This window comes from Ahaetulla prasina, chromosome 1, assembly GCF_028640845.1.
Source record: "Ahaetulla prasina isolate Xishuangbanna chromosome 1, ASM2864084v1, whole genome shotgun sequence".
Lineage (NCBI taxonomy): Eukaryota > Metazoa > Chordata > Lepidosauria > Squamata > Colubridae > Ahaetulla > Ahaetulla prasina.
In genome coordinates this window covers 9361188-9385000 of record NC_080539.1, presented here as the reverse complement: position 1 = coordinate 9385000, position 23813 = coordinate 9361188, and the positions used below count along the sequence as shown (strand labels likewise).

The window sequence follows — 23813 nt, the reverse complement described above, 5'->3', positions numbered from 1 at the left end:
GGATAATGTAGTGAATCATAAGACAGGCAACACTGACAAATTCTAGCTCGTGTGTTGAGTATCAAACAAACGCTGAGTACCGGGACAAAATTTTCACGGCAAAATATGTTGAGGAACAAAGTCGACGAGTGTCAAAGCAGTTGAGTACCAAGGTACCACTGTACTCCAATAAGCCAAATGGGCTCTTCTTGTCATTTATGCAGCTTGGCTCACTTCTCTGAGATGTTCAAAATTACCAAACCGCAGCCATATTAATGCAGTGAGCCCTTGGAGCTCTATGAACTCGTTTATTGTCTTGCAGATGTTTCATTACCCTGATCAGGTAACATCATCAGTGCTAAAAGGAGAAATCCCACTCTCTTCTAGCACTGATGGTGTTACCTAGTTGGGTAATGAAACGTCTGTGAGAAAACAACCAAGCACAGACAGCACCAAGGACTCCTGCCCTAAGCTAGAAATATTCTCTTCTATCAGCTCTGTTAGCGGCTCAGCAGTTCCTCATTCCAGCACTGGACTCACCAATCCTGAGCATGGTTACTTGCTTCCTGGGGAGGGAGGGGGCTTGCAAGCCGAGACACCTGAATCCAGACAGCGTCATACAAGTCTTTCTTTCTTGTGTGAACTGTGCAGGGAACAATCAGAGGCATCCCAAACAGGCTTGGGCGGTTCTTTTGAGAGGAGAGAAAGTACATTTCGGCCCGCATCTGCATTCAACGGGGGGGAAAAAAAAATACACCACATGGATTTTGAAAGTTAGGAACAATTCATAGACTTTCCTTTTGTAAAAATCATGGATCGACGGACTCTCAAGCGGCGTCCCAAAGTGTAACAACAAAATAGTAAAAGGCTCCAGTGTAATTATGACACCTACTCTTTGCCTAATTTTTTTTATACCTTTTATAATTTCAAAATTTTTAATAATTTTTTTTAAAAAAATCACAAAATGCAAGACCTACAAATAGCCGTAGAATGACTGTGGCAATGAAAACAAAGATAAGAACCAATAGCGATAAGCGGCTTGAGTGTAATCCCAAAACATCCGGAATGCTACTTGAATACCATCGGCATTGACAAAAAAAACTCCAGCGGTCAATTGCAAGAGAACAGCTTGCATCACGCAATGATTCTTTTTAACACCATCAAATGGTAACACTTTTCACAGCAGGAAAAGATGCAATGCAGTGGAGATTTCCAAAACCTTTACGTGAAGATTTGGGCAAAAGATCTGGCTTCAGTCAGGCCATGCTTCTCCTGTGCCCCTCCCTCAACCCTCCCAAGGATAAGCCCTATTCCAGGGGTGAAATGCTCCCGGTTCAGACTGGATCGCCCGATCTGGTAGCGATGGTGGCGGGTGGTTCGGAGAACCGGTAGCAAAAATCCCTGGCTCTCCATGCCCAGCTGAGCTGCGCAATCATTAGAGGTTTTTTTTGTTACTTTTAAAAACATTTTTTCTTCGGCTGAAAAAATGCTTTTAAAAGTTAAAAAAAAGCCTCTGATGATTGCGGGGCTCAGCTGAGATCGTCAGAACCCTTTAAAAGCATTTTTTCTGGAACCTCTTCGGCTAAAGAGGTTGTAGAAAAAATGCTTTTAAAAGTAAAAAAAAAAAAGTTGGCCACACCCACCCAATCACATTTCCCCCCCCAAGCCACGCCCACAGAACCAGTAGTAACAAATTTTATATTTCACCTGCCCTATTCCCAACCTTATGGGCACCCTTTCAGCACTCTGGGGAAGCAGGTTAGATTGAAGAAATAGTTTCTTGTTACAACAGCATCCGTTCTCAGAATACAAGAATACCCTTGGCCCAAACACTTCTTTATTAGATGGGCAGCTAATAAATTTAATAAAGAAAAAAATATTCAATCAATCAACCAACCAATCAATCAATCAATCACAAGGCTATGGGATCCATGAGTCAGTATTTTGACCAAGAGGTCTGGAAATGAAGTATCTCAACAGCTTTGGACAAAGTCACCCAGCCAACTCTGATCCCAACCAAGGGTCGTTGGCTATTCCTGCCTTGTGCAGTAATCCCCAACCCTTAGAGCTTGGTGGCCGAGCTGCGCATGCACGTGTTGACCTGCCACTCACGCAAGTTGAGCTGCGTGTGTGTACGCCAGGCCCACCGCTTGCACAGCCCGATTCCAATAGTGGGTAATTCTGAGTTAATTCTGAGTGACAAGGGTGACAATCAAACAGAGGGGTCTTTTTGAAGTCCACCCCACAGATCGACAAGCAAATAGTCGCAGCATGGTTACAGTTTAGGTCAGAGAATTCATGACAGGCAGAGACATGGTAATACAGTCAGCCAATGAATAGGCAGAGCAACTAAGTCAGCCAATGAGGACTGTTTGGAAACTGAAACTGGAAGGAGTCTGGGCGTGGGTCTGTAGCTCTGAGCCTGTACAAAAAAGAACGAAACTAGTCTGCTCTCTGATTTGAAACTGAAACGCATCTCTGCTGTTCTCTCCTCTGCCTGTGTTTTTTTGCCGGTAACTACCACACTGGAAAAACTGCTGTTGGTATTGTATATTTATTTCATGTGTATAAAATGTATTTTATGTATGTCTCAGTGGTGGGTCTCAAATTTTTTTACTACTAGTTCCGTGGGTGTGCATTAGTGGATGTGGCATGGCTTGGTGGGCATGGCAGGGTAAGGATACCGTAAAATCTCCATTCCCACCCCACTCCACGGGAAGGTTACTGCAAAAATCCCCATTTCCTCCCAATCAGCTGGGACTTGGGAGGCAGAGAATAGATGGGGGGTGGGGCCAGTCAGAATTTTTAGTACCGGTTCTCCGAACTACTTAAAATTTCCGCTACCGGTTCTCCAGAACTGGTCAGAACCTGCTGAAACCCACTTTTGGTATATATGTATATTATGTATAAAGAGAAGTTAATGAATCCTGCTGAATCAGTTTCCTGTGCTTTCTGGATTTGATTTCTGCCACAAACTCCAGGTATACTTTCCAAATGGCTGGTGGCCCTTTGCAAAGTTTGGCTGTAGCTGCTTCATGTGAAACAGACGAAGCATCTCAGTGGTTTGGCCAAGGCTTGTTCTCCACTCACCATCTTCCTGTGGACCGCAATGATGTAGCCTATGAAGGGGCTGTCGGAAGGCGAGGTCACATGACCATTCATCATCCCACCGTTCTCCACCCTGCAGGGCACCACTGTGTTGGGCATTCCGTTTGGGATCAAGGTCGACCGCGGGAGGTCCCCGTTCATCAGGCAGCTGATCACCCCGTTGGTCGACTGCCCACGGTAAAAATCTAAAACTCAAAAGCGCAAAAGAGGCTGTCAAAATACGTCCTGGTGTGAAGCTCTTCACTTAAGGATCGTTTTCTTTTTTCTTTTTTTTAATAAATTTTTTATTTATAACACAACATAACAAACACAAAACACATAACGTACATTCCCTTTTTACAACTGTTTCGTAGCGGTGATCTCCTAATATTTACCTTTTCTCCCAATTCCGTTTATAATATTTATATCCTTCTTGTCCCATTATCCCTGATTACTCTATAATTCCTATCACTTATAATATTTAAATCTGTACACTTTGTATACTATCTTACATACGTCTTGCATTTATCTGTTTCTCCTCTTTCATTGCTATTCATTTTTTCTAGTCTCCAGCCATTTGCACCATTTGTCCCATATTACATAATATTCTGTATCTTCCTTTTCTTTAATTCCTTTTGTTAATTTGTCCATCTCAGCACAATCTAAAATTTTCTTTATCAGTTCTTCCTCTGTTGATATATTTCCTTTTTTCCAATTTTGTGCGTATGAAATTTTTGTGCCTGTTTTAAGGATTGTTTTCGATCACTGGCTGGGCAAAAATCTGTAGCGCCTTCATAAGGAGGGCTATTTTCTTTCATTGTAAAAATGAGAAGAAGCTGACTTTTGTTCTCTAGCTGGGCTTCTTCGGCATAGAATAAAACAATGGTCAGGGTTCCAAGGAACACCCGCAACGAAATCAAACTCCGAGGCTTGAAGTTCCTCAAGGCTCACTTTTATTAGAGATGTCATATTGGCACATCTGGGAAAACCCAAATCTGAGAGCTTCCGGGTTTTCCACACCCAAAAGAAAGTTCAAGACCTTGCCCACTTCTCCCACATGTCCATCACATGGTCCAATCAATGCACCGTCCGGAACAGAAGATATCTTCCCATTCTTCTCAACACAGCTGCAGGGCACCATGGCCTTGACTTTCTATCAAGAATTTTATTTTGACTACCTATCTTCTTCACTCTATACAGTCCCCCTTCCCAATTTCCCACAGTAGAATTTGTGGCCGGCCTGAAGCCTGAAGGCACAAAGGTAGAAAGATGGCTTCCGGGTCAGATAGCAATATGGGGAGAAGACTTAAGTAAGTTCTCCAGATTCTGCCGGAGGAACAGCTGGATTCTGTAACAAGCATTTGTGATATGTTCCTCATTCACAAACTGTATCCTGAATGTGCCAAGAGGGCTAAAATGGAGGAAGGGGGGGAGGGAGGAGGAGGAAAGGGAAAGGGGGGAGAAGAAGGAAGAGGAGGAGAAGGAAATGGAGAGAAAGATGGAGAAAAGGGAGGAGGAAGAAAGGAAGAGGAGAAGAAGAGAATATGGAGAGAAAGGAGGAGGAGGAAGAAGAGGAGGGAGAAAAGGAAGCAGAGGAGGAGAGGGAGAAAAAGGAAGTGGAGGAAGAGGAGAGGAGAAGGAAGAGGAGGAGGAGAGAAGGAGAGGAGAAGGAGAGAAAGGAAGAAGAGGAAGAAGAGGAGGAGGAGAGAAGGAGAAGAGGAGGAGGAGAGAAGGAGAGAAAGGAAGAAGAGGAGGAGGGAGAAAGGGAAAAGGAAGAGAAGGGGAAAGGGAAAGGGAGAAGAAGGGAGGAGGAAAAGGAGGAGAAAGGGGTAAGAAGGAAGAGGAGAGAAGAAGGAAGAGGAGTAGATGGGAAAGGAGAAGGAGAAGGAGAAGGGGAAGGGGAAAAGTTGGTTTTCTGTGGCAGGGCCATTGGTTGAGAGAAACACAAAGAGGATTCTTCGCTTAAGAACTTTCATGCCAATCAGTTCCCATCCTTCCTGCATTTTACTCGGATAAAGCAATTCAGTAGGGAGTGATAGTTTAAGAGCGCTCACTGTCACTCCCAACGCTAAGCACAGCAACAGCAACAGCAACGCTGCCAATTTGTCAGACAAAACTCCCAGCTTTTTGGGGGGTGGGGGTGGGGTAGGAAACGAGAGGAGGGTGGCGGAATCGAGGCCATTCCTCCTACCTGTTTGCAAGGGACTTGAAGAAGCCGAAGTGGGAGAGCCGGGAATCGGAACTTCGAAGGCGCACAAAGAAGCAGTCGTTGAATGCCGGACTTTTTGGTTGTCTTGCGGAAAGTTCTTTAGAAAACAGGGGGAGAGAAACAACAGCAGCAACAAAAAGCGATTAAAGCCAGGAGCAATTAATAATTTAGATGACACTTCAGAGAGCTGTAGAAGAAGCCAAAGCATTCGGTGCCCCGACCGACAGTTTCTGAAACCCAGGGGAGAAGGGAAAGCTGTTTTCAAAAGAGCAGAAGCCGCTGACGGGAGAATTGCAAAAGGACAAGGGAGCCCATCTGACACAGCCACATCTGTTGTCTCGACAGGCGGGTGAGTAATGAGCTCCCAGGATAACATTCCTCTTCGACACAGCCCGTCAGATCTAAAGACAGGCTGGGCACATCGAGGCAAATGTCTCTCTTTAAACTCAAGTTTCATTCTCTGGATCTTCTGTAGAACTGCAGGATAGTGAAACCCTGTTGTTAGGGTCTCTAGGTTAAGGTACCAAGTTGGAAAGCAGGAGACAGTGAGTTCTAGTTTTGCTTTAGGCATGAAAGCCAGCTGGGGGACGTTAGGCCAATCACCAGGAACTGTGTGTTCTAGTCCCACCTTAGGCATGAAAACTGGCTGGGGGACTTTAGGCCAATCACCAGGAACTGTGAGTTCTAGTCCCACCTTAGGCATGAAAACTGGCTGGGGGACTTTAGGCCAATCACCAGGAGACAGTGAGTTCTAGTTTTGCTTTAGGCATGAAAGCCAGCTGGGGGACGTTAGGCCAATCACCAGGAGACTGTGAGTTCTAGTTTTGCTTTAGGCATGAAAGCCAGCTGGGGGACGTTAGGCCAATCACCAGGAGACTGTGAGTTCTAGTTTTGCTTTAGGCATGAAAGCCAGCTGGGGGACTTTAGGCCAATCACCAGGAGACTGTGAGTTCTAGTCCCACCTTAGGCATGAAAGCCGGATGGGGAACTTTAGGCCAATCACCAAAAGATGGCTAGATGGCTTGGAGCCAATCACTAGGAGACAATGAGTTCTAGTTCCGCCTTAGGCATGAAAGCTGGATGGGTGACTTTGGGCCAGTCGCTCTCTTTCTCAGATGTAACCCACCTCACAGGGCTGTTGTTGTGGGAAAAATAGGAGGAGAGAAGGTTCCAAGGTTTGTAGGAGACAAATACATTTTCAGTTCCCCCCTCTCTTTATATAGGGGCTGTGTCTCTTCTGTTTCTTTAGGATTTCCTTGATACATGCAGTTGACCAAGGAGGGTCAATTTTTGCATTCAACTGCAGAAGCGTCATTACCTTTATGTTGGAACTGTGTACTTCCGCAAGCAGGATCTGATCGGGCTTCAGGGCACAAAGTTCACTCAGGTGCTTCTTCAAGTCCGAGTATTTCTCGTCCATATTTAGCCTGAGTCCATATCGGACGGGAGTCGTGCCGTCTAGCTTAGTTACTTGAAGAAGACAAGAAAAAAAAGGAAAAGAGGGAGAGTGAAAAAGGGAGAAAGGCTGTGTTTTTAGAAGCTTTTCACTTTATTTATTTTGTTTTATTTATTTATCACATTTTGGAACCAACCATCTCCCCGCACAGACTCTGGGCAGCCTACAGTAAAAATTGAAAATGTAAAAAAAAACGGTATATAAAAATAAACAGATAATAATAAATAACAGTATATAACAGTTAAGTAGGGACGCGGTGGCTCAGGCGGCTAAGATGCTGAGCTTGTTGATCGAAAGGTTAGCAGTTCAGTGGTTTGAATCCCTAGTGCTGCCATGTAATGGGGTGAGCTCCCGTGACTTGTCCCAGCTTCTGCCAACCTAGCAGTTTCGAAAGCAGATAAAAAATGCAAGTAGAAAAATTAGGGACCACCTTTGGTGGGAAGGTAACAGCGTTCCGTGGGCCTTTGGCATTGAGTCATGCCAGCCACATGACCACGGAGACGTCTTTGGACAGCGCTGGCTCTTCGGCTTTGAAACGGAGATGAGCACCGCCCCCTAGAGTCGGGAATGACTAGCACATATGTGCGAGGGGAACCTTTACCTTTATTTTTTTTTAACAGTTAAACATTAAAAAGAGGCAAGTTGATTAAAGGCCACGTTAAAAATGAATTGAAAGGCAAAAGGAGGCCTTTTAGGGTGCTTAACTAACCCAAGGCTCTGTGTTTCTCTGCACTCCCCATGCAAGGCTACAGAGCCATGACTCTAGAAAAAGTGCAGAGAAGAGCAACCAGGTTGATTAGGGGACTGGAGGCTAAAACATACGATGAATGGTTGCAGGAACTGGGCATGGCTGGTCTAGTGAAGAGAAGGACCAGGGGAGACAGGATAGCAGCCTTCCAATACTTGAGGGGCTGCCACAGAGAGGAGGGGGTCAAGCTCTTTTCCAAAGCAACCAAAGGCCAGGTAAGGAATAACGGATGGAAATTGACCAAGGAGAGAATCAACCTAGAAATAAGGAGAAATTTTCTGAAAGTGAGAACAATCAACCCATGGAACAGAAGTTGCCTTCGGAAGTTGTGGGAGTTTTATCACTGGAAGCTTTCAAGAAGAGACTGGAATACCATCAGTCAGAAATGGCGTGGGGGTCTTCTGCTTGGGCGGGAGGTTGGACTGGTTGACCTACAAGGTCCCTTTCAACTCTGTTAATCTGTTAACTTGTTAATATGTAGGACGTACGACCATAACTGAATCCAGAATTTACACTGCTAAGCAAGACAATCGTTAAGTGACTTTTGTCCCATTTTATCACTTTTCTTGCCACAACTGTTAAAATAAATCACTGAGTTAAGTCACTAACACATATGGAATCTGGCTCCTCCATTGAAGTTGCTTGTTAGAAGGTTACAAAAGGTGATCACATGATCCTGGGACACTGTAACCGTCATAAATATGTTGTGCCTCGCCCGCCCCCCTCTCCGCAGCCGGGCCCCTCTCATCTCCTGCTATCTCAGCCAGAGACTGATAGCCAGTCACGAGCTAGAATTGCCGGCAGCTGGAGGGTGGACAGATCCACGCTTCCGGAGAATGGAGAGGTGACATCAGCAAAAGGAAGGGAGGGGCAGGCTTGGATAAGTGCTGAGTCATGGAGCCACACCCCATGGCCTATATAAAGGATCTGCTTTTTGGCATTCCTTGAGTCAGGCAAAGTCTCATCTGGTTGCTGAAGTCACACCATGGATTCCTGCCTGCCCTGAGAACTCTGACAGGACTTTGGCAAAGCTGCAGAGGCTTCGAGGCCACGTTTGAGACAGACTTTCCAGACCCGGCCGTCAGAGGAGGAGTGGGACACGACAAAATATGAACCAGTTGCCAAGTGTCTGAATTTTGATCAGATGACCATGGAGAGGCCACAACAACCGTTAAGCGAAATTTGCTTGTCAGAAGCTGGCTGGGAAGGTCGCAAACGTGATCACATGACCCTGGGACATTGCAACCGTCATAAATATGTTGTGCCTCGCCCGCCCCCTCTCCGCAGCCGGGCCCTCTCATCTCCTGCTATCTCAGCCAGAGACTGATAGCCAGTCACGAGCTAGAATTGCCGGCAGCTGGAGGTGGACAGATCCACGCCCGGAGAATGGAGAGGTGACATCAGCAAAAGGAAGGGAGGGGCAGGCTTGGATAAGTGCTGAGTCATGGAGCCACACCCCATGGCCTATATAAAGGATCTGCTTTTTGGCATTCCTTGAGTCAGGCAAAGTCTCATCTGGTTGCTGAAGTCACACCATGGATTCCTGCCTGCCCTGAGAACTCTGACAGGACTTTGGCAAAGCTGCAGAGGCTTCGAGGCCACGTTTGAGACAGACTTTCCAGACCCGGCCGTCAGAGGAGGAGTGGGACACGACAAAATATGAACCAGTTGCCAAGTGTCTGAATTTTGATCAGATGACCATGGAGAGGCCACAACAACCGTTAAGCGAAATTTGCTTGTCAGAAGCTGGCTGGGAAGGTCGCAAACGTGATCACATGACCCTGGGACATTGCAACCGTCATAAATACATGCCAGTTGCGAAGCGTCCGAATTTTGATCACGTGACCGTTGGGATGCTGCAATGGTCATAAGTGTGAAAAACAGTCATACATCACTTTTTCTCAGTGCCATTGTAACTTTGAATAGTCACTAAATGAATGGTTGTAAGTTGAGGACTACTTGTAAATAAAAATAAATAAAGAACGATGATTAAAAGCCTGGAGACTAAAGCATGAATAGTTGCAGGATTGGGGTATGTCTAGTCTAGAGAAAAGGAGGACTAAGTGGGACATGATGGCAGAGTTCCAGTATTTGAGGGGCTGCCACAAAAAAGAGGGGGTCAACTTAGTTTCCAAGCTCCAGAAGGCAAGACAAGAAGCAATGGATGGAAACTCATCAAGGAGAGAAACAACCTGGAATTGAGGAGAAACTTCCTAACAGTGAGGACAATTAACCAGTGGAACAGCTTGCCACCAGAAGTTGTGAGTTCTTCATCACTGGAAGTTTTTAAGAAGAGGCTGGACAGCCACTTGTCTGAGATGGTATGGGTCCATGATGGCGAACCTGTGGCACACGTAGCCATATCAGTGGGCACGTGAGCTCAGCCCTGGTGCGCATGCGTGCGCCAGCCAGCTGATTTTTGGGCCTTCTGGGCCCACCAGAAGTAGGGAAACAGGCTGTTTCCTGCCCCCGGAGGGCTTGGGTGGTGGTGGGGAAAGCCCTTTTCTCTCTCACCTGGCTCCAGAGTCTCTCTAGGAGTCTCTGGAGGCTGGGGACAACAAAAAAGTCACTTCCTGTCCAACCGGAAGTTGGTAAATGGGCCATTTCTGGCCTCTGGAGGGGCTCCAGTGGGGTGGGAAAGGTAGTTTTCACCCTCCCAAGACTCATAGAACGGCTCTGGATCCAGGTGAGAGAGAAAAACGGGCCTACCGGGCCATCGCATGCCAGGAGTGGGGGGAGTTACGCGTGCATGCGCGGGGTGCATAAAATTATGAGTGTGGCCACACGCGCACGTGACCTCCCCCACCGCTCCTGGCACGCAATGGCAAAAAGATTAGCCATCACTCGTATAGTTTCTCCTGCTTGAGCAGAGGGCTGGACTAGAAGACCTCCAAGGCCCCTTCCAGCTCTATTCTGATTGATTTGAATTTGGAAAGCCCCAGCTGGAAAGAGCTGCCCAATTCTTGGTATTTTCCAACTTCCAAAATGGAGCCCATTCTCCCCCCCCACCTCAACAACCACACCAAGGAGAGCGACTCACGAATCCTCACTCACCTATTATTTCTATGTGCATGTAACTGTCCATTGGAAGAGGCAGCGATAAGAAATTAAAAGGGTCGAAACGAACACTGATGTGCCCGCAGGTCTTGCATTTCACCTGAGACCTCAGCTGCCCGTGGAACAGGTCGACCACAATCGAGCGGTTCCTCCTCAAATGGTTCTCCCAGGCCTGAAACGAAAGATGAGATTTGAACTGCCAAATTGCAGGCAGAAGTAGCCTGCAATACTGCATTCTAACCACTGTGCCACTGTGGCTCATCATAGATAGATAGATGGATGGACAGATGGATGGATGGCAGATAGATATGCATAGATAGATACATAGATAGATGGCAATAGCAATAACACTTAGACTTATATACTGCTTTACAGTACTTTACAACCGTCTTTATGCCAGGGGTCTCTAACCGTGGCAACTTTAAGACTTGTAGACTTCGACTCCCAGAATTCCTCAGCCAGCAAAGCTGGCTGAAGAATTCTGGGAGTCGAAGTCTACAAGTCTTAAAGTTGCCAAGGTTGGAGACCCCTGCTCTAAGCGGTTTACAGAGTCAGCCTCTTGCCCCCAACAATCTGGGTCCTCGTTTTACCCACCTCGGAAGGATGGAAGGCGGAGTCAACCTTGAGACCCGAATTGCCAAACTGCTGGCAGCTGGCAGTCAGGAGAAGTAGCCTGCACTACTACACTCTACAACTACTGTGCCACCATGGATGGAAAATCAAGAGGGTCAATACCGGCAGCAACAGCCTGTCCTTACTTGCAGGAAACCAGCATGTCAGTGACAAAGTGAACATTTCGTGACAGGCTTATTTTTTAGGTGCAAAATTTTGATTTCTTTTTTTCCCCCCCCACTTGGCCACATGATGTTCATACTTGAAGAAGAGATCTTCCTCTAGACTATCATTATCTGCAGGGAATCCTGCAGTTTTGGGATGTTTGGTTGACCTAGTGGTTGACCTAGAGAGCTTGAGGCTTTCATTCTTTGAGATAATGAAAGTTCTTTCTTTCTTTCTTTCTTTCTTTCTTTCTTTCTTTCTTTCTTTCTTTCTTTCTTTCTTTCTTTCTTTCTTTCTTTCCTTCTTTCCTTCCTTCCTTCCTTCCTTCCTTCCTTCATTTATTTTATTTTATTTACATATCCCGCCCTTCTCCGAAGACTCAGGGCGGCTTACAGTGTGTAAGGCAATAGTCTCATCCATTTGTATATTATATACAAAGTCAACTTATTGCCCCCCCAACAATCTGGGTCCTCATTTTACCTACCTTATAAAGGATGGAAGGCTGAGTCAACCTTGGACCTGGTGGGACTAGAACCTGCAGTAATTGCAGGCAGCTGTGTATTTATAATTTAACTTCTATGCCGCCCTTCTCCCGAAGGACTCAGGGCGGTTTATTTATTTATTTGCATATTAAAATGCAAATACAAATAACAATATTTAAAAACAAATTAAAACCAAATATATTAATGGCCAAATCAATTAAAACTGTTTAAAACCGATTTAAAACCCGTTTAAAATTACAATAAAATATTTCTTAGGCTAGTCCCGCACGATGAAATAGTAGAGTCTTCAGTTCACGTTTGAAGGCCCGGAGGTCGGGGAGTTGGCGCAACCCCGGAGGCAGCTTGTTCCATAGGGACGGTGCTGCCACAGAGAAGGACCTCCCCCTGGGGGCCGCCAACCGACATTGTTTGGTCGACGGCACCCTGAGGAGGCCCGCTCTGTGGGAGCGCACAGATCGTTGGGAGGCTATCGGTGGCAGAAGGCGGTCTCGTAGATAACCCGGTCCTAAGCCATGGAGCGCTTTAAAGGTGGTAACCAACATCTTGAATTGCACCCGGAAGGCTACAGGCAGCCAGTGCAGGCCGCGCAGGATGGGTGTTATATATGGGAGCAACGCGGTGCTCCCTCTATTACCCGCGTGGCCACATTCTGGACTAACTGGAGCCTCCTGGTGCTCTTCAAGGGGAGCCCCATGTAGAGAGCATTGCAATAGTCTTCTTCTTTCTTTTGTTCTTTCTTTTGTTCTTTCTTTATTTTTTCCTTTCTTTTTCTTTCTTTCTTTCCTTCCCTTCTTTCCTTTCCTTTTCTTCCCTTCCCTTCCTATATTTTCCTTTCCCTTCCCTTCCCTCTTTTGTTCCTTCCCTTCTCTCTTCCTTCCCTTCCTTTCCCTCTTCCTTCCCTGTTCCTTTCCTTTCCTTTCCCACCCATCTCAACATATGGTGACTCTGGGTGGCTTCCAATGTTAAAAATCATAAAACTATACAAAACACGTATACAATAAGAAGAAAATATTATAAAAATACAAGCTTCCAGAGAATCCTCAACGTGATAAAAAAAAACCCCAAAATCTGCATTCAAAACCAGAGGGAGCCATGCACTGGCCCGAAGTCACTCACCTCTGCCGCTACCTCCCAATCCGGCCGGCCATCGCTATCCTTCAGCTCAACGTACGGCTTATCATGGACTCGATTCAGGTCCTCGTGGAGCCCATCCAGGAGAAAAGCTAAGAGCTCCTGAGAGTCTTGCTGTTGGAAGCCATTAAACCTCGGGGCATATTTAGCTATAGTCCACTGTAATAAAGCAAAGCAGACCCAATGGGGGTTAAGAACAGTGGGGAAGTTCACACACTGGCCGAATTAGTTAGACCAGCGGTCACCAACTGGTGGTCCGTGGACCATTGGTGGTCCATGAGAAAATTTTGATGGTCCGCAGAAAAATCATTTGCATTTTTTTTTAATATTGCACTAAATCAGGAGTCCTCAAACTACGGGCCCCTGGGCTGGATACGTGCAATGAACGTTTGTGTTGCTGCAGAGAGTCTCCCCCTTCGGGGTCTTTTTGTGAAGCTTTGAGAGGTGGGGGGGGAGAAATTCCGACTTGGGGTCTGCTTCAGCCTCCTAGTGCAGGGCTTTGGGAGAAGGCTGGAGGGAAGTGCCGCTGGTGGCGAAGAGCCGGAGGGCCTTCCTCCAGTGGGACTGCCTCATGGCCTGGAACTGGCTGACCATCTCAGCCTGCTGAGCTTCCAGGCCTTGGAAAACCTAAGCTCGTAGTCCTCAGTGAGGTGCTTCTGCTGAGCCTCCTTCTCGGTCAGATCCAATTTGAACTGGGTCAGCTGTTTTGACAACTCTTTTTTTTTGTGTGTGTGGTGGCTGCTTAGCTCCAACAACTGCTTCCTGTTGGGGCCCTAAGGAGCCCAGGCGGGCAGGCAAGGAGTGGCTGGGAGGGGAGGGGTGAGTAGAGGCTGGCGAGATGCCCTTCGATGTGAGTGACATTGAGTTGGCCATGCCCACCCAGTCACATGACCACCTAGCCACACCCACCCAGCCAGTCATTAGGCAGATCATATTAGTGGCCCGCGGGATTTAAAATTATGAATTTAGTGGTCCCTGAGATCCAAAAGGTTGGTGACCCTTGAGTTAGACAATGCTGATTGTGCATGCAAATGCAAGGCATTATCCTTAGGTAAATCATGGCTTAACGTCATGGGTGAATTCAGCCAACTGTGGCCTTATTCAAAGGTAAAGGTAACGGTTTTCCCTGTTCCCGTCATCTCTGATTCAGAGCCAAGGAAGCTACAGTTGTCCGAAGATGCTTCCATGGTTATGTGGCTGGCGTGACTCTACGCCAAGGCACACAGAATGCTGCTGCCTTCCCACCGAAGTGGTACCTATTTATCTACTCGCATTTGCATGCTTTCGAACTGCTAGGAGCTGGGGCGAGAACATACCCTTGGGCACTTGGGTCTCGAACTGCCAACCTTCTGGTTGACAAGCCTAGCATCAGGCCTGCCTCCGTTCAAAACTCAAGAAAGAAAACCCCCAACTCAATTGGATTAGAGAAGAGGTACTTTTACTAAGTTTGAAATGATAGCAGCGAAAGCAAGGCAAGATCTGATTCAAAACGTGTGAAAGTTACATATTGAAAGTCACCCCAAACCCCTCCCCCCCCCAGGGTACAGCACTAGCAGTCCAATCAATGTCTAATATGATGTTATGGGAAAGCTCCTCTGCAGGTATTTCTCGCATCTGGAGTCTCAGGACAGCTGGCCTTGACGGAGTATAAACAACTCCATTCAACAGCGCCGTAATTCGTAAGTGCAAACCTCCCTTCCAGTTCTCACGGGACTACTACATACCAGTTCGCTTTCCCATCCCAAATGTCCATGCCCCCCGCCTGTTTCAATGGCAACCGAGAGCAACCACACTGCGGAAACCCATGCTGGGTTGACGCCCAGCATCCTAACCACTAGACTCCTGTGCCGCCTTCGGCTTATTCAATCGGTCACTTTCATAGCACCATGTGTGAATGCTGTCACACAACCGATGGAATGACTTCAAGGAAGCAGTTACCATGTCTGTGTGTGCTCCCCTACCCACTAAGGTAAAATCATTTCAAAAGTAGACGTTGTAGTCCAGATTCCACCTGGTTGCAAAGTATTCTTCCCTGCTCCTCGGATCCATGGGAAAAGAATACGGCATTATCTAGGAAGATTTGTCCCATACGCCTCCCAGGAAATGGGACTTTTGAAATGGATTAGAATAATAATAATAATAATAATAATAATATTTTAATTTGTATACCGCCCTTCTCCCGAAGGACTCAGGGCGGTGAACAGGCAGATAAAATATACATACACACAATAATTAAAAAACATCCCTTAAAAAACTAATTTAAATGCCCAAAATATTAAAAAACGTACTTCCCCGTAAAATCACAGAATTTTAAAAACCCATCCAATAAAAATAAGAATCAGGCTAGTCCAGCCATACGGAATAAATAAGTTTTAAGTTCGCGGCGAAAGGTCCTAAGGTCAGGTAATTGTCGAAGTCCGAGGGGAAGTTCGTTCCACAGGGTCGGAGCCCCCACAGAGAAGGCCCTCCCCCTGGGGGCCGCCAGTCGACACTGTTTAGAAATTTAGAAATAATTTAGAAATAATGAAATTAGAAATTTCATTATAAGGGGACTCACTTTCAGGCCTGTATATATCAAGAAATATGTGATTTTTCTAAAATACCCTATTTCAGAATGAAGCTGCAAAGGAGTAAGAAATGTTGTGGGGGTCTTACCCGCAACTTGAGAGGAGCAATGTTCTTTTGGGCTCCGCTCCACAGTTCTTGAATCAAATCCCCGTAGCATTTCGCCATGTGCCCCTTCATTCCTATTGGATTTGTCCTGGAATTTAGAACAGAATTCGTTCCGTCAATTATCGGTTTGCCTACTTAGGAATGAGTTCATGGGATTTTTGAAAAGAGGCAGACCTCGTCTTTACAAACCCCAATGGGAACTAGAACTTCCATCGCTAAACAATGTAGTGTTAAGTGAGTCGCCCCAGGGTTTAAGACCTTCTTTTCCCCATGTCGCTAATCGAATCATTGTGACTGTTAAGCAAATCCGGCTTCTCCATTGACGCTGCTCGTTGGAAGCCTTCTGAGAAGGTGGCAAATGTTGTGACTCCAGGATGAGGCAACTCGTCATAAATACATGGGGTTGCTAAGCACCCACATTACTGTCCACTGTGGGAGTCATAACTGCAAATAGTAGTCACTTTTTTCCAATGTTGCTGTAATTTTGAACGATCATTAAACAAACTGTCGCTAATCAAGGACTATCTGTATATAACCTCAGATGACAAGAGGGCGCCACTAATCGCTCCCTAAATGTAGACAAGACAAGGGCTCTACGGAACCTCTTCTTCCATTATAAAGGCAGTGGTGAAATCCAATTTTTTTTTACTGCCGGTTCTGTGGGCATGGCTTGGTGGGTGTGGCAGAGGAAGGATACTGCAAAATCCCCATTCCCTCCCCACTCCTGGGAGAAGGATATTGCAAAATCTCCATTCCCACCCTACTCTGGGGCCAGCCAGAGGTGGTATTTGCCGGTTCTCCAAACTACCCAAAATTTCCGCTAGCGGTTCTTTGAACTGCTCAAAATTTCCGCTACTGGTTCTCCAGGACCTGTCAGAACCTGCTGGATTTCACCCCTGTATAAAGGGTAGATGTAAGGAACGTATTAAAAAAAATCCTTTCATAATTTCTATTCAAATTTGTATAAAAGACAGGAGATAGATAGGTTAAATATAGATGAATATCTTTTAAGACAACAGTTACGTAAACTATCACAAACCCCGAGACAACTTATGAATGACCCGCTAACTGCCTTTGAGCTATCAGAAGCCATTAAAACAAAGAGGCCTGGCAAAGCCCCAGGCCCAGACGGTCTCACAAGCCAATATGATAAGTGCTTCGAGGAGGAACGTCTTCAACTATTAAAGGACACAATGAATGATATACTACAGGGGAGAAATATACCCCAGTCAGTGGTGGGATTCAGCTGGTTCGCGCGAACCGGTAGTTAAATTACTAGCTGGCCCCTCCCCTCCCTGCCCCTTCCAGGAGTCCCCACACACCTCATTTTGGCTCCCAGGTAAGTGCAGGGAGGCTTACTAGGCCCAAAACAGGGCACAGGGAGGTGTGGCGCCCCACCCGCAGCCAGTTTTCACTCCCAGGAGGCTTCATAGGCCCAAAATGGGGCCCCGGGGGGGGGGCGCATTCCCCCTCCCCCTTTTTTTCTCCCAGGGGGATGCAGAAGGTTGAGTGCTGCCTGACACATCCCCTGGCCACGCCCACCATGGCCTCTGCCCATTAGGGAAGAGAACCGGTTGTTAAATTATTTAAATCCCACCACTGACCCCAGACATGGAAAGCAGCCAACACTGTGTTGCTCCCAAAGGAGGGTCAACATGTTACAAAGACAAAGAATTATAGACCAGTTTAATTATTAAACAAAAGATTATAAACTCTTCGCTGCCGTTCTAGCAGAAAGACTAAAGATTTTAGAGGCATGTATACATGGAGTCCAAGCCGCGGTGTGGATCAGGCTGTAAGAAGCCTGTTATTAAAACACAGCTGCCTGCAATTACTGCAGGTTCTAGTCCCACCAGGTCCAAGGTTGACTCAGCCTTCCATCCTTTATAAGGTAGGTAAAATGAGGACCCAGATTGTTGGGGGCAATAAGTTGACTTTGTAAGGCAATAGTCTCATTCTATTTGTATATTTACAAAGTCAACTTATTGCCCCCCCAACAATCTGGGTCCTCATTTTACCTACCTTATAAAGGATGGAAGGCTGAGTCAACCTTGGGCCGGGCTTGAACCTGCAGTAATTGCAGGCTATTGTGTTCTAATAACAGGCTGCTTACAGCCTGAGCTATTCCGCCCCTTTATAAGGTAGGTAAAATGGGGACCCAGATTGTTGGGGGGGCAATAAGTTGACTTTGTAAATATACAAATAGGATGAGACTATTGCCTTACACACTGTAAGCCGCCCTGAGTCTTCGGAGAAGGGCGGGATATAAATGTAAACAAACAAAAAAAAAAGTAGGCTTTCTGCCGAAAACACAGCTAAGAGATAATGTGAGGACTCTTAAATATTATGACCCAATTTTGACGTATGGACAGCCCCTTCCTCCTCCCGGTCATGTGACCGCATTTTGGGTACTTGGCAACCAGCCTACATTTATGGCCGCTTGAAGCACCTTACAGTGATGTAACTGCAATTTCTGTTGAAAATTGGCATTTATTTCCAGTTTCTGGCCAAAAAAAAAAAGCCCCATAATGAACAATAGGTTCGCTTAACAACATGGGTTCACTTAAACACCATGGGGATTCATTTAATGACAAAAATAGGTTGTAAAAATCAAATCACATGATGATCTGCTTTACAGCCATCACAACTTACCACTGTAATGGGCAGGCTCCATTACAGTTGTAAGTTGAGGACCACCTGCAAGCGCACACACACACACACCATCACAACCGCTTCTGTTCATATTTCAGTTCCTCCTTGAGTCACAGGTGAGAACTACCTGTTCAGTTCATACAGATGTCGGCCGGAGATGAAATACTGGGTAAGAGGTTGCGTGTTACTGACGCACTGGATGCTCGAATTCATGAAGCACGTGTTCCCCAAGTTGCTTAATCCCGTGGCCCCTTTTTCTGTGGGAACTGGGAGGAAGGAAGAAATTGTGGAAATCAGCAGGACATTCACGAGGAATAATTATAACAGCAATAGCGCGTAGACTTATCTACCGCTTCACAGGGTTTTGCAGCCCTAAGTGGTTTACTAACTTTAAGCATCTGCTTTCTGAAGCCCTGGAAAAGGCTGGGCTGCTTTAAAGGCGAGATGCCACACTTGACCAAAACATCTTTCCCTGAATCATTTTCAAAACAGGCGACAGCTCGATAAGTTAAACCCTCCTAAATCCGATAGAAAAGAAATGAAAGGCTTTCCAAGGGTGCCTCAAACAAGAAAAGGTTGTGCCTCAAACAAGAAAAGGTTGGGAACCACTGTTCTAGACTAACCCCTTGCCCACGCAGGCGACCCTATACCATTCAGCACAAGTGGCTGTCCAATTTCTTTTTTTAAAAAGATCTCCGGTGATGGAGCATTTGCAACTTCTGGAGACAAGTTGTTCCACTGATTAATTGTTCTGACTGTCAGGAAATTCCTCTTTTGTTCTAGGTTGGTTCTCTCCTTAATTAGTATCTATCCATTGCTTCTTGTCCTGCCCTCAGGTGCTTTGGAGAATAGCTTGATTCCCTCTTCTTTGTGGCAACCTCTCAAATAGCGGAAGACTGCCATCTTGTCACTACTATTCCTTCTCTTTGTTAAGTTAGACATATCCAGTTTTTCCAAGTGTTCATTATTTGTTTTAACCTACAGACCCCTAATCATTTTTGTTCTTCTCTGTACTCTTTCTAGAGCAGGGCTGTCAAACACTCCAGCCAGGGGTAGGCTTCAGATCCTTTAGTGATGGGTTTGCTGCCCCGCTGCTGGGTGGGTGTGGCCATGGTGGGCGTGGCCTACTTGGCTGCCTGCACCATGGTGAGGGGGGGAATTTTTCGCCTTCCCCAGGCTCTGGAAGCTTTCTTTGAGCCTCCGGGAGGGCGAAAACCGCTTCCCCCGGGGTACAGCCCTCCGGAGGCTGGAGACAGGCCTATTTCTGGACTTCCGGAACTTCCAAAAGGCCCATTTTTTGCCGTCCCAGACCCTCCGTGAAGCCCCTGCACTTATCTGGAATGATGAAGGGCTGCGTGGAGACTTCTGGGAGGGGTGGAGTGGGGTGGGCGTGGTCAGCCAGGGGTGGCATTTGGGGGTTCACCGAACCCCAGCGATCCTTGGCTAGAGGATCGCCCGAACCCTGCCGAACCCCCACGAGTCCACCCTTGCTTCCGGCTCATGGGCTGGATGCGTCACGCACTGGCCACGCCCACGCCCGGTTTAGCGAAGAGAGAAAAAGTCCCGATACATCATGTTATGCCATGACGACATGATTTTCACACCCCTGTTCTACAGTCTCAACATCACATGATGATGACCAAAACTGGACAGGATCTAGTAGATTGGATTTATCAACTGACTACCAACTTACGAGCATCATCTACCAACCCACTAGCAGGATCTATCTGCTTGGGACTCCCAACAGCTCATTCTATTCATGTATCAACCAAAAATTGACTTCTGGAAAGTCAGGGAGTAAGAAAGCAGCACTTACCTTTATGCCTGTCAATCTTACTGCTGTTTGCTATAAATGACATCTCTTCCGGCCAGCTCATGTCTTTATTGCGAACTGCAAGAACAAGAGATCAGAGCTTAACTGGCAACAACGCCATTGCATTTAGAATGCAGCTGATTTCAATAACATGAGATCGAAAGGACAGCTTCTTTACAAAGACAGAAGGATCCTTATATTTATAAAAACCACAATATGGTTTGAAGCCAAAGAGCTCTCCATTGGGGCTGCTGCCATCCAGGATCCCGACAAAAGGATTAAAGTTCTCGGCCCAGAAAGAAATCCTTAGATGTATGTAGGTGAGAAATTTCTGAACAAAAGCTCTGTTTTCATGTATTGTGCATCAGGATTTGGCCCCCAGCTCTCCGGAAAGGTCATCGTATTAAAAAAAATAAAATATGAACTTCCAATGATAAATGAATGGGAAAAAGTAACAATAGAGGAGGAAAGAAGAATTTTAAAGTTAATTAACCAAGCCTTTCCTCTAAGGCTCATATTAAACTTTTTAAGACTCTGAAGTGAACCTGGTTGAAGCCATATTTTGCTGTCGCATAGTTGCCACGAACTCTGAAGGGGGGAAGGGAGGGGGAAGTAGATAGACTGGTTAGCAGTCAAAGCAAAAAGCTTTCTCGTGGGAACCAAGGTCATCCCAACAGCTGCCAGTTGAAGGAGAGGAGAGACCAAGCAGCCCGCCAACTACTTTAATTGGACAATGTGACTTGTGACATTTGTGGAGGGAAACAATTGCTTTTTTAATTAGGCTGAAACCATGGGAAACTTTATAGTTGGTTTTCACTAGCTGTGCCGATACGATGTATTCAATAAACATGTTCTTTGAGGAATCTACCTGCCTCGGAGTTCTGCTTTTGGTGCAGTGGTGGGATTTAGCTGGTTCTGTCCGGTTCGAGTGAACCAGTAGCGCCAACTGTGGTAGGCTCCGCACACCTGCCCGGACATAATGCCGTCCTATTTAGCCATGTTTTGGAGGCTGTGCACATGTGCAGATGGCTGAGCATGCGTGGAAGATGCGTTCACATTTGTGTGTGTGCTCATATTTGCAAACCGGTAGGGAAGGGAAGGGAATCCCACCTCTTCTTGCAGATGTGTTACTCGGAGTGATTAGCAACAATATACGAATTTTTGGGAATTGTAGCAAAGGGAGTTTGAGCGTTCTTATTCTTCTGTTGCTCCAGGCAAAACCTCACTAGATTGTCCTCATCCTGCAGTGAGTGAGTGGTTAGAGCAGTGTTTCTCAAACTTGGCAACTTGAAGAAGTGTGGACTTCAATTCCCAGAATCCCCCCGCCAACCATGAATATTAGGGTAAAGCCACGGTTATACCTTCTATAATTAAGTGCTGTTCATCTTGAATATTCAGGTATTCCAATGTGTGATCCTCATCATCTAGAAGAGTAAGGTAGTTCTGTAGAGGAAAAAAACCAAAACACTGCTGGTGAGTTTCCCTATCCTTACAACAGCAAAACATGGTGACCAGAGAGAGCTGATCTTGCATCCTCCCTTGTAAATTCAGACGTTTTGCTAATCCTGAGATATACTGTCTTAATGCACAGCCAACATGTGTGTTTCCATATAGCTTGGCATGTACTAATGGCGCAGTTCAAGTGTAGCTAAATTCTGTCCGCAGTCTGGAATTCAATCCTGACTGGCTCAAAGTTGACTCAGCCTTCCTGTTCTGTCCCCCTTCGCCTCTGTCCGAGCGATGGCTTAATTAGCCGGCACTATCAGCTCTGGCAGCAAAATAGTGAGCATCTGCCAAGTGACTCTGTTATCTCCCTTGCTGCCGATGAGTCACCCAGGAACAAACAGTACTTCAGCTCTTAGTTAAGCAGTTGATTTGCATGCTACGAAGAGACACAGCAGCTCTTGCTGCCTTTATATCCTGTGGGGTGTGGCTCCATGACTCAGCACTTCCTAGGCCTGCCCCACCCCTGCTTCTGTTGTTCCCTCCTCTCCTGCCTACGAAACCTAGGGTCTAGCCAGGCCTGACTGCCACCAGCTGGGTCTGGAGGCGTGGCTGAGGGGGAAAGAGTCAGGGGACGGAGGCCTCGTTATCTCTTCCACCTGGCCTGACTCTGGCTCCTGGAGCTGAGCCAGGGAAGCCGGTGCTCCCGAGGTAAGTCCTGACGGCCCTTCCCCCTCACTTTCCGAGTCACTTTCTGGCAGGGGGCTTGGCTCGGGGGGCGCAGACACAACACTTCCATCCTTCCGAGTTTGGTAAAATGAGGGCCCAGATTGTTGGGGTCAATATGCAAATGCATTGTAAACCGCTCAGAGAGGGCTGTAAAGCACCATGGGGCAGTATGTAAGCCTAAATGCTATTGTTACGTTCTTCCCAATCCGATAACCAGCAGATACGGCTAGTCCTCAACTTACAACCGCAAGCGGGACTGGAACTTCTATCGCTCAGTGAGGTGGTTGAGTGAAGTGCACCCAAGTTCACAATCTTTTTTTTTTTTTTGCTATGGTGTTTAAGCAAAGTTCTTAAATGTATAATGTGGTTGTTAAATAAATACTGCTTCCGTTATTCACTTTGCTTGTTGAAGGTAGAAGGTTGCAAATTGTGATCACATGGCCCTAGGACAAGGCAGCCATTGTAAATACGTGTCGTGTGGTCGTAAGTCAAGGACTATCTATACCCTAAATCAGGGGTCTCCAACCTTTGTAACTTTAAGACTTAACATAACATAATAACAGAGTTGGAAGGGACCTTGGAGATTTTCTAGTCCAACCCCCTGCCCAGGCAGGAAACTCTACACCATTTCAGACAAATGGCTATGCAAAATTTTCTTAAAAATTTCCAGTGTTCGAGCATTCACAACTTCTGCAGGCAAGTTGTTCCACTTAACCAGTTGTTCTAACTGTCAGGAAATTTCTCCTTAGTTCTAAGTTGCTTCTCTCCTTGATTAGTTTCCACCCATTGCTTCTTGTCCTGCCTTCAGGTGCTTGTGTTGAATAGATTGACTCCCTCTTCTTTGTAGCAACCCCTGAGATATTGGAACACTGCTATCATGTCTCCCCTAGTCCTTCTTTTCATTAAACTAGACATATCGAGTTCCTGCAACCGTTCTTCATATGTTTTAGCCTCCAGTCCCCTAATCATCTTTGTTGCTCTTCTCTGCACTCTTTCTAGAGTCTCAACATCTTTTTTACATCGTGGTGACCAAAATTGAATGCACTTGTGGACTTCAACTCCCAGAATCCGTCAGCCAGCAAAGTCCACAAGTCTTAAAGTTTCCAAGGTTGGAGACCCCTGCCCTAAACCTAACCCTTGATTTACGACCACAACGAAGCTCAAAGTTTCAGTTGCTAAGTAAGACAGTTAAGTCCATTGTGCCCCATTTTACAACCTTTCCCCCCGCCCCCCGACATCTCTTGAGTGAATCACTGCAATTGTTAAGTGAATCATGTGAGAAGTTAAACAAACCTGGCTTCCCCCATTGACTTTGCTTGTTGGAAGCTAGCTGGGAAGGTTGCAAATGGGGATCACCTGACTCTAGGACAATGCAAGCATTGCAAACCCACGTCAATTGCCGAGCACCCAAATTTTGATTACAACAGAGATGCAGAAGCAGTCATGAGTACGAATCATAATTTGCTTGCTCAGCACCCATTGTAATTTCGAATGATCACTAAACAAATTGTTGTGCCCCGCTGGCCGCTGGCCCCTCCAGCAACCGAATCAGAGGA

General features: G+C 46.3%; 1 protein-coding gene across 7 annotated transcripts in view; it reads right to left on the bottom strand.

Annotated features, from left to right (window-relative positions):
• The window catches only part of USP32 (ubiquitin specific peptidase 32), a 249254-nt gene that overhangs the window by 18162 nt on the left and 207279 nt on the right, over positions 1 to 23813 (bottom strand). For 4 of the 7 annotated variants that reach the window (XM_058164121.1, XM_058164122.1, XM_058164124.1 and 1 more), the window contains exons 18-27: positions 21447 to 21528; positions 20089 to 20163; positions 18400 to 18538; positions 15603 to 15708; positions 12933 to 13106; positions 10534 to 10708; positions 6594 to 6745; positions 5258 to 5372; positions 3070 to 3278; positions 520 to 704 (exon numbers count right to left, since the gene is read on the bottom strand). In XM_058164121.1, the coding sequence (XP_058020104.1) occupies positions 520 to 704; positions 3070 to 3278; positions 5258 to 5372; positions 6594 to 6745; positions 10534 to 10708; positions 12933 to 13106; positions 15603 to 15708; positions 18400 to 18538; positions 20089 to 20163; positions 21447 to 21528 (1412 nt within the window). The remainder of the gene's footprint in view (positions 1 to 519; positions 705 to 3069; positions 3279 to 5257; positions 5373 to 6593; positions 6746 to 10533; positions 10709 to 12932; positions 13107 to 15602; positions 15709 to 18399; positions 18539 to 20088; positions 20164 to 21446; positions 21529 to 23813) is intronic. The other 3 variants (XM_058164123.1, XM_058164125.1, XM_058164127.1) reach the window with 1 other exon arrangement.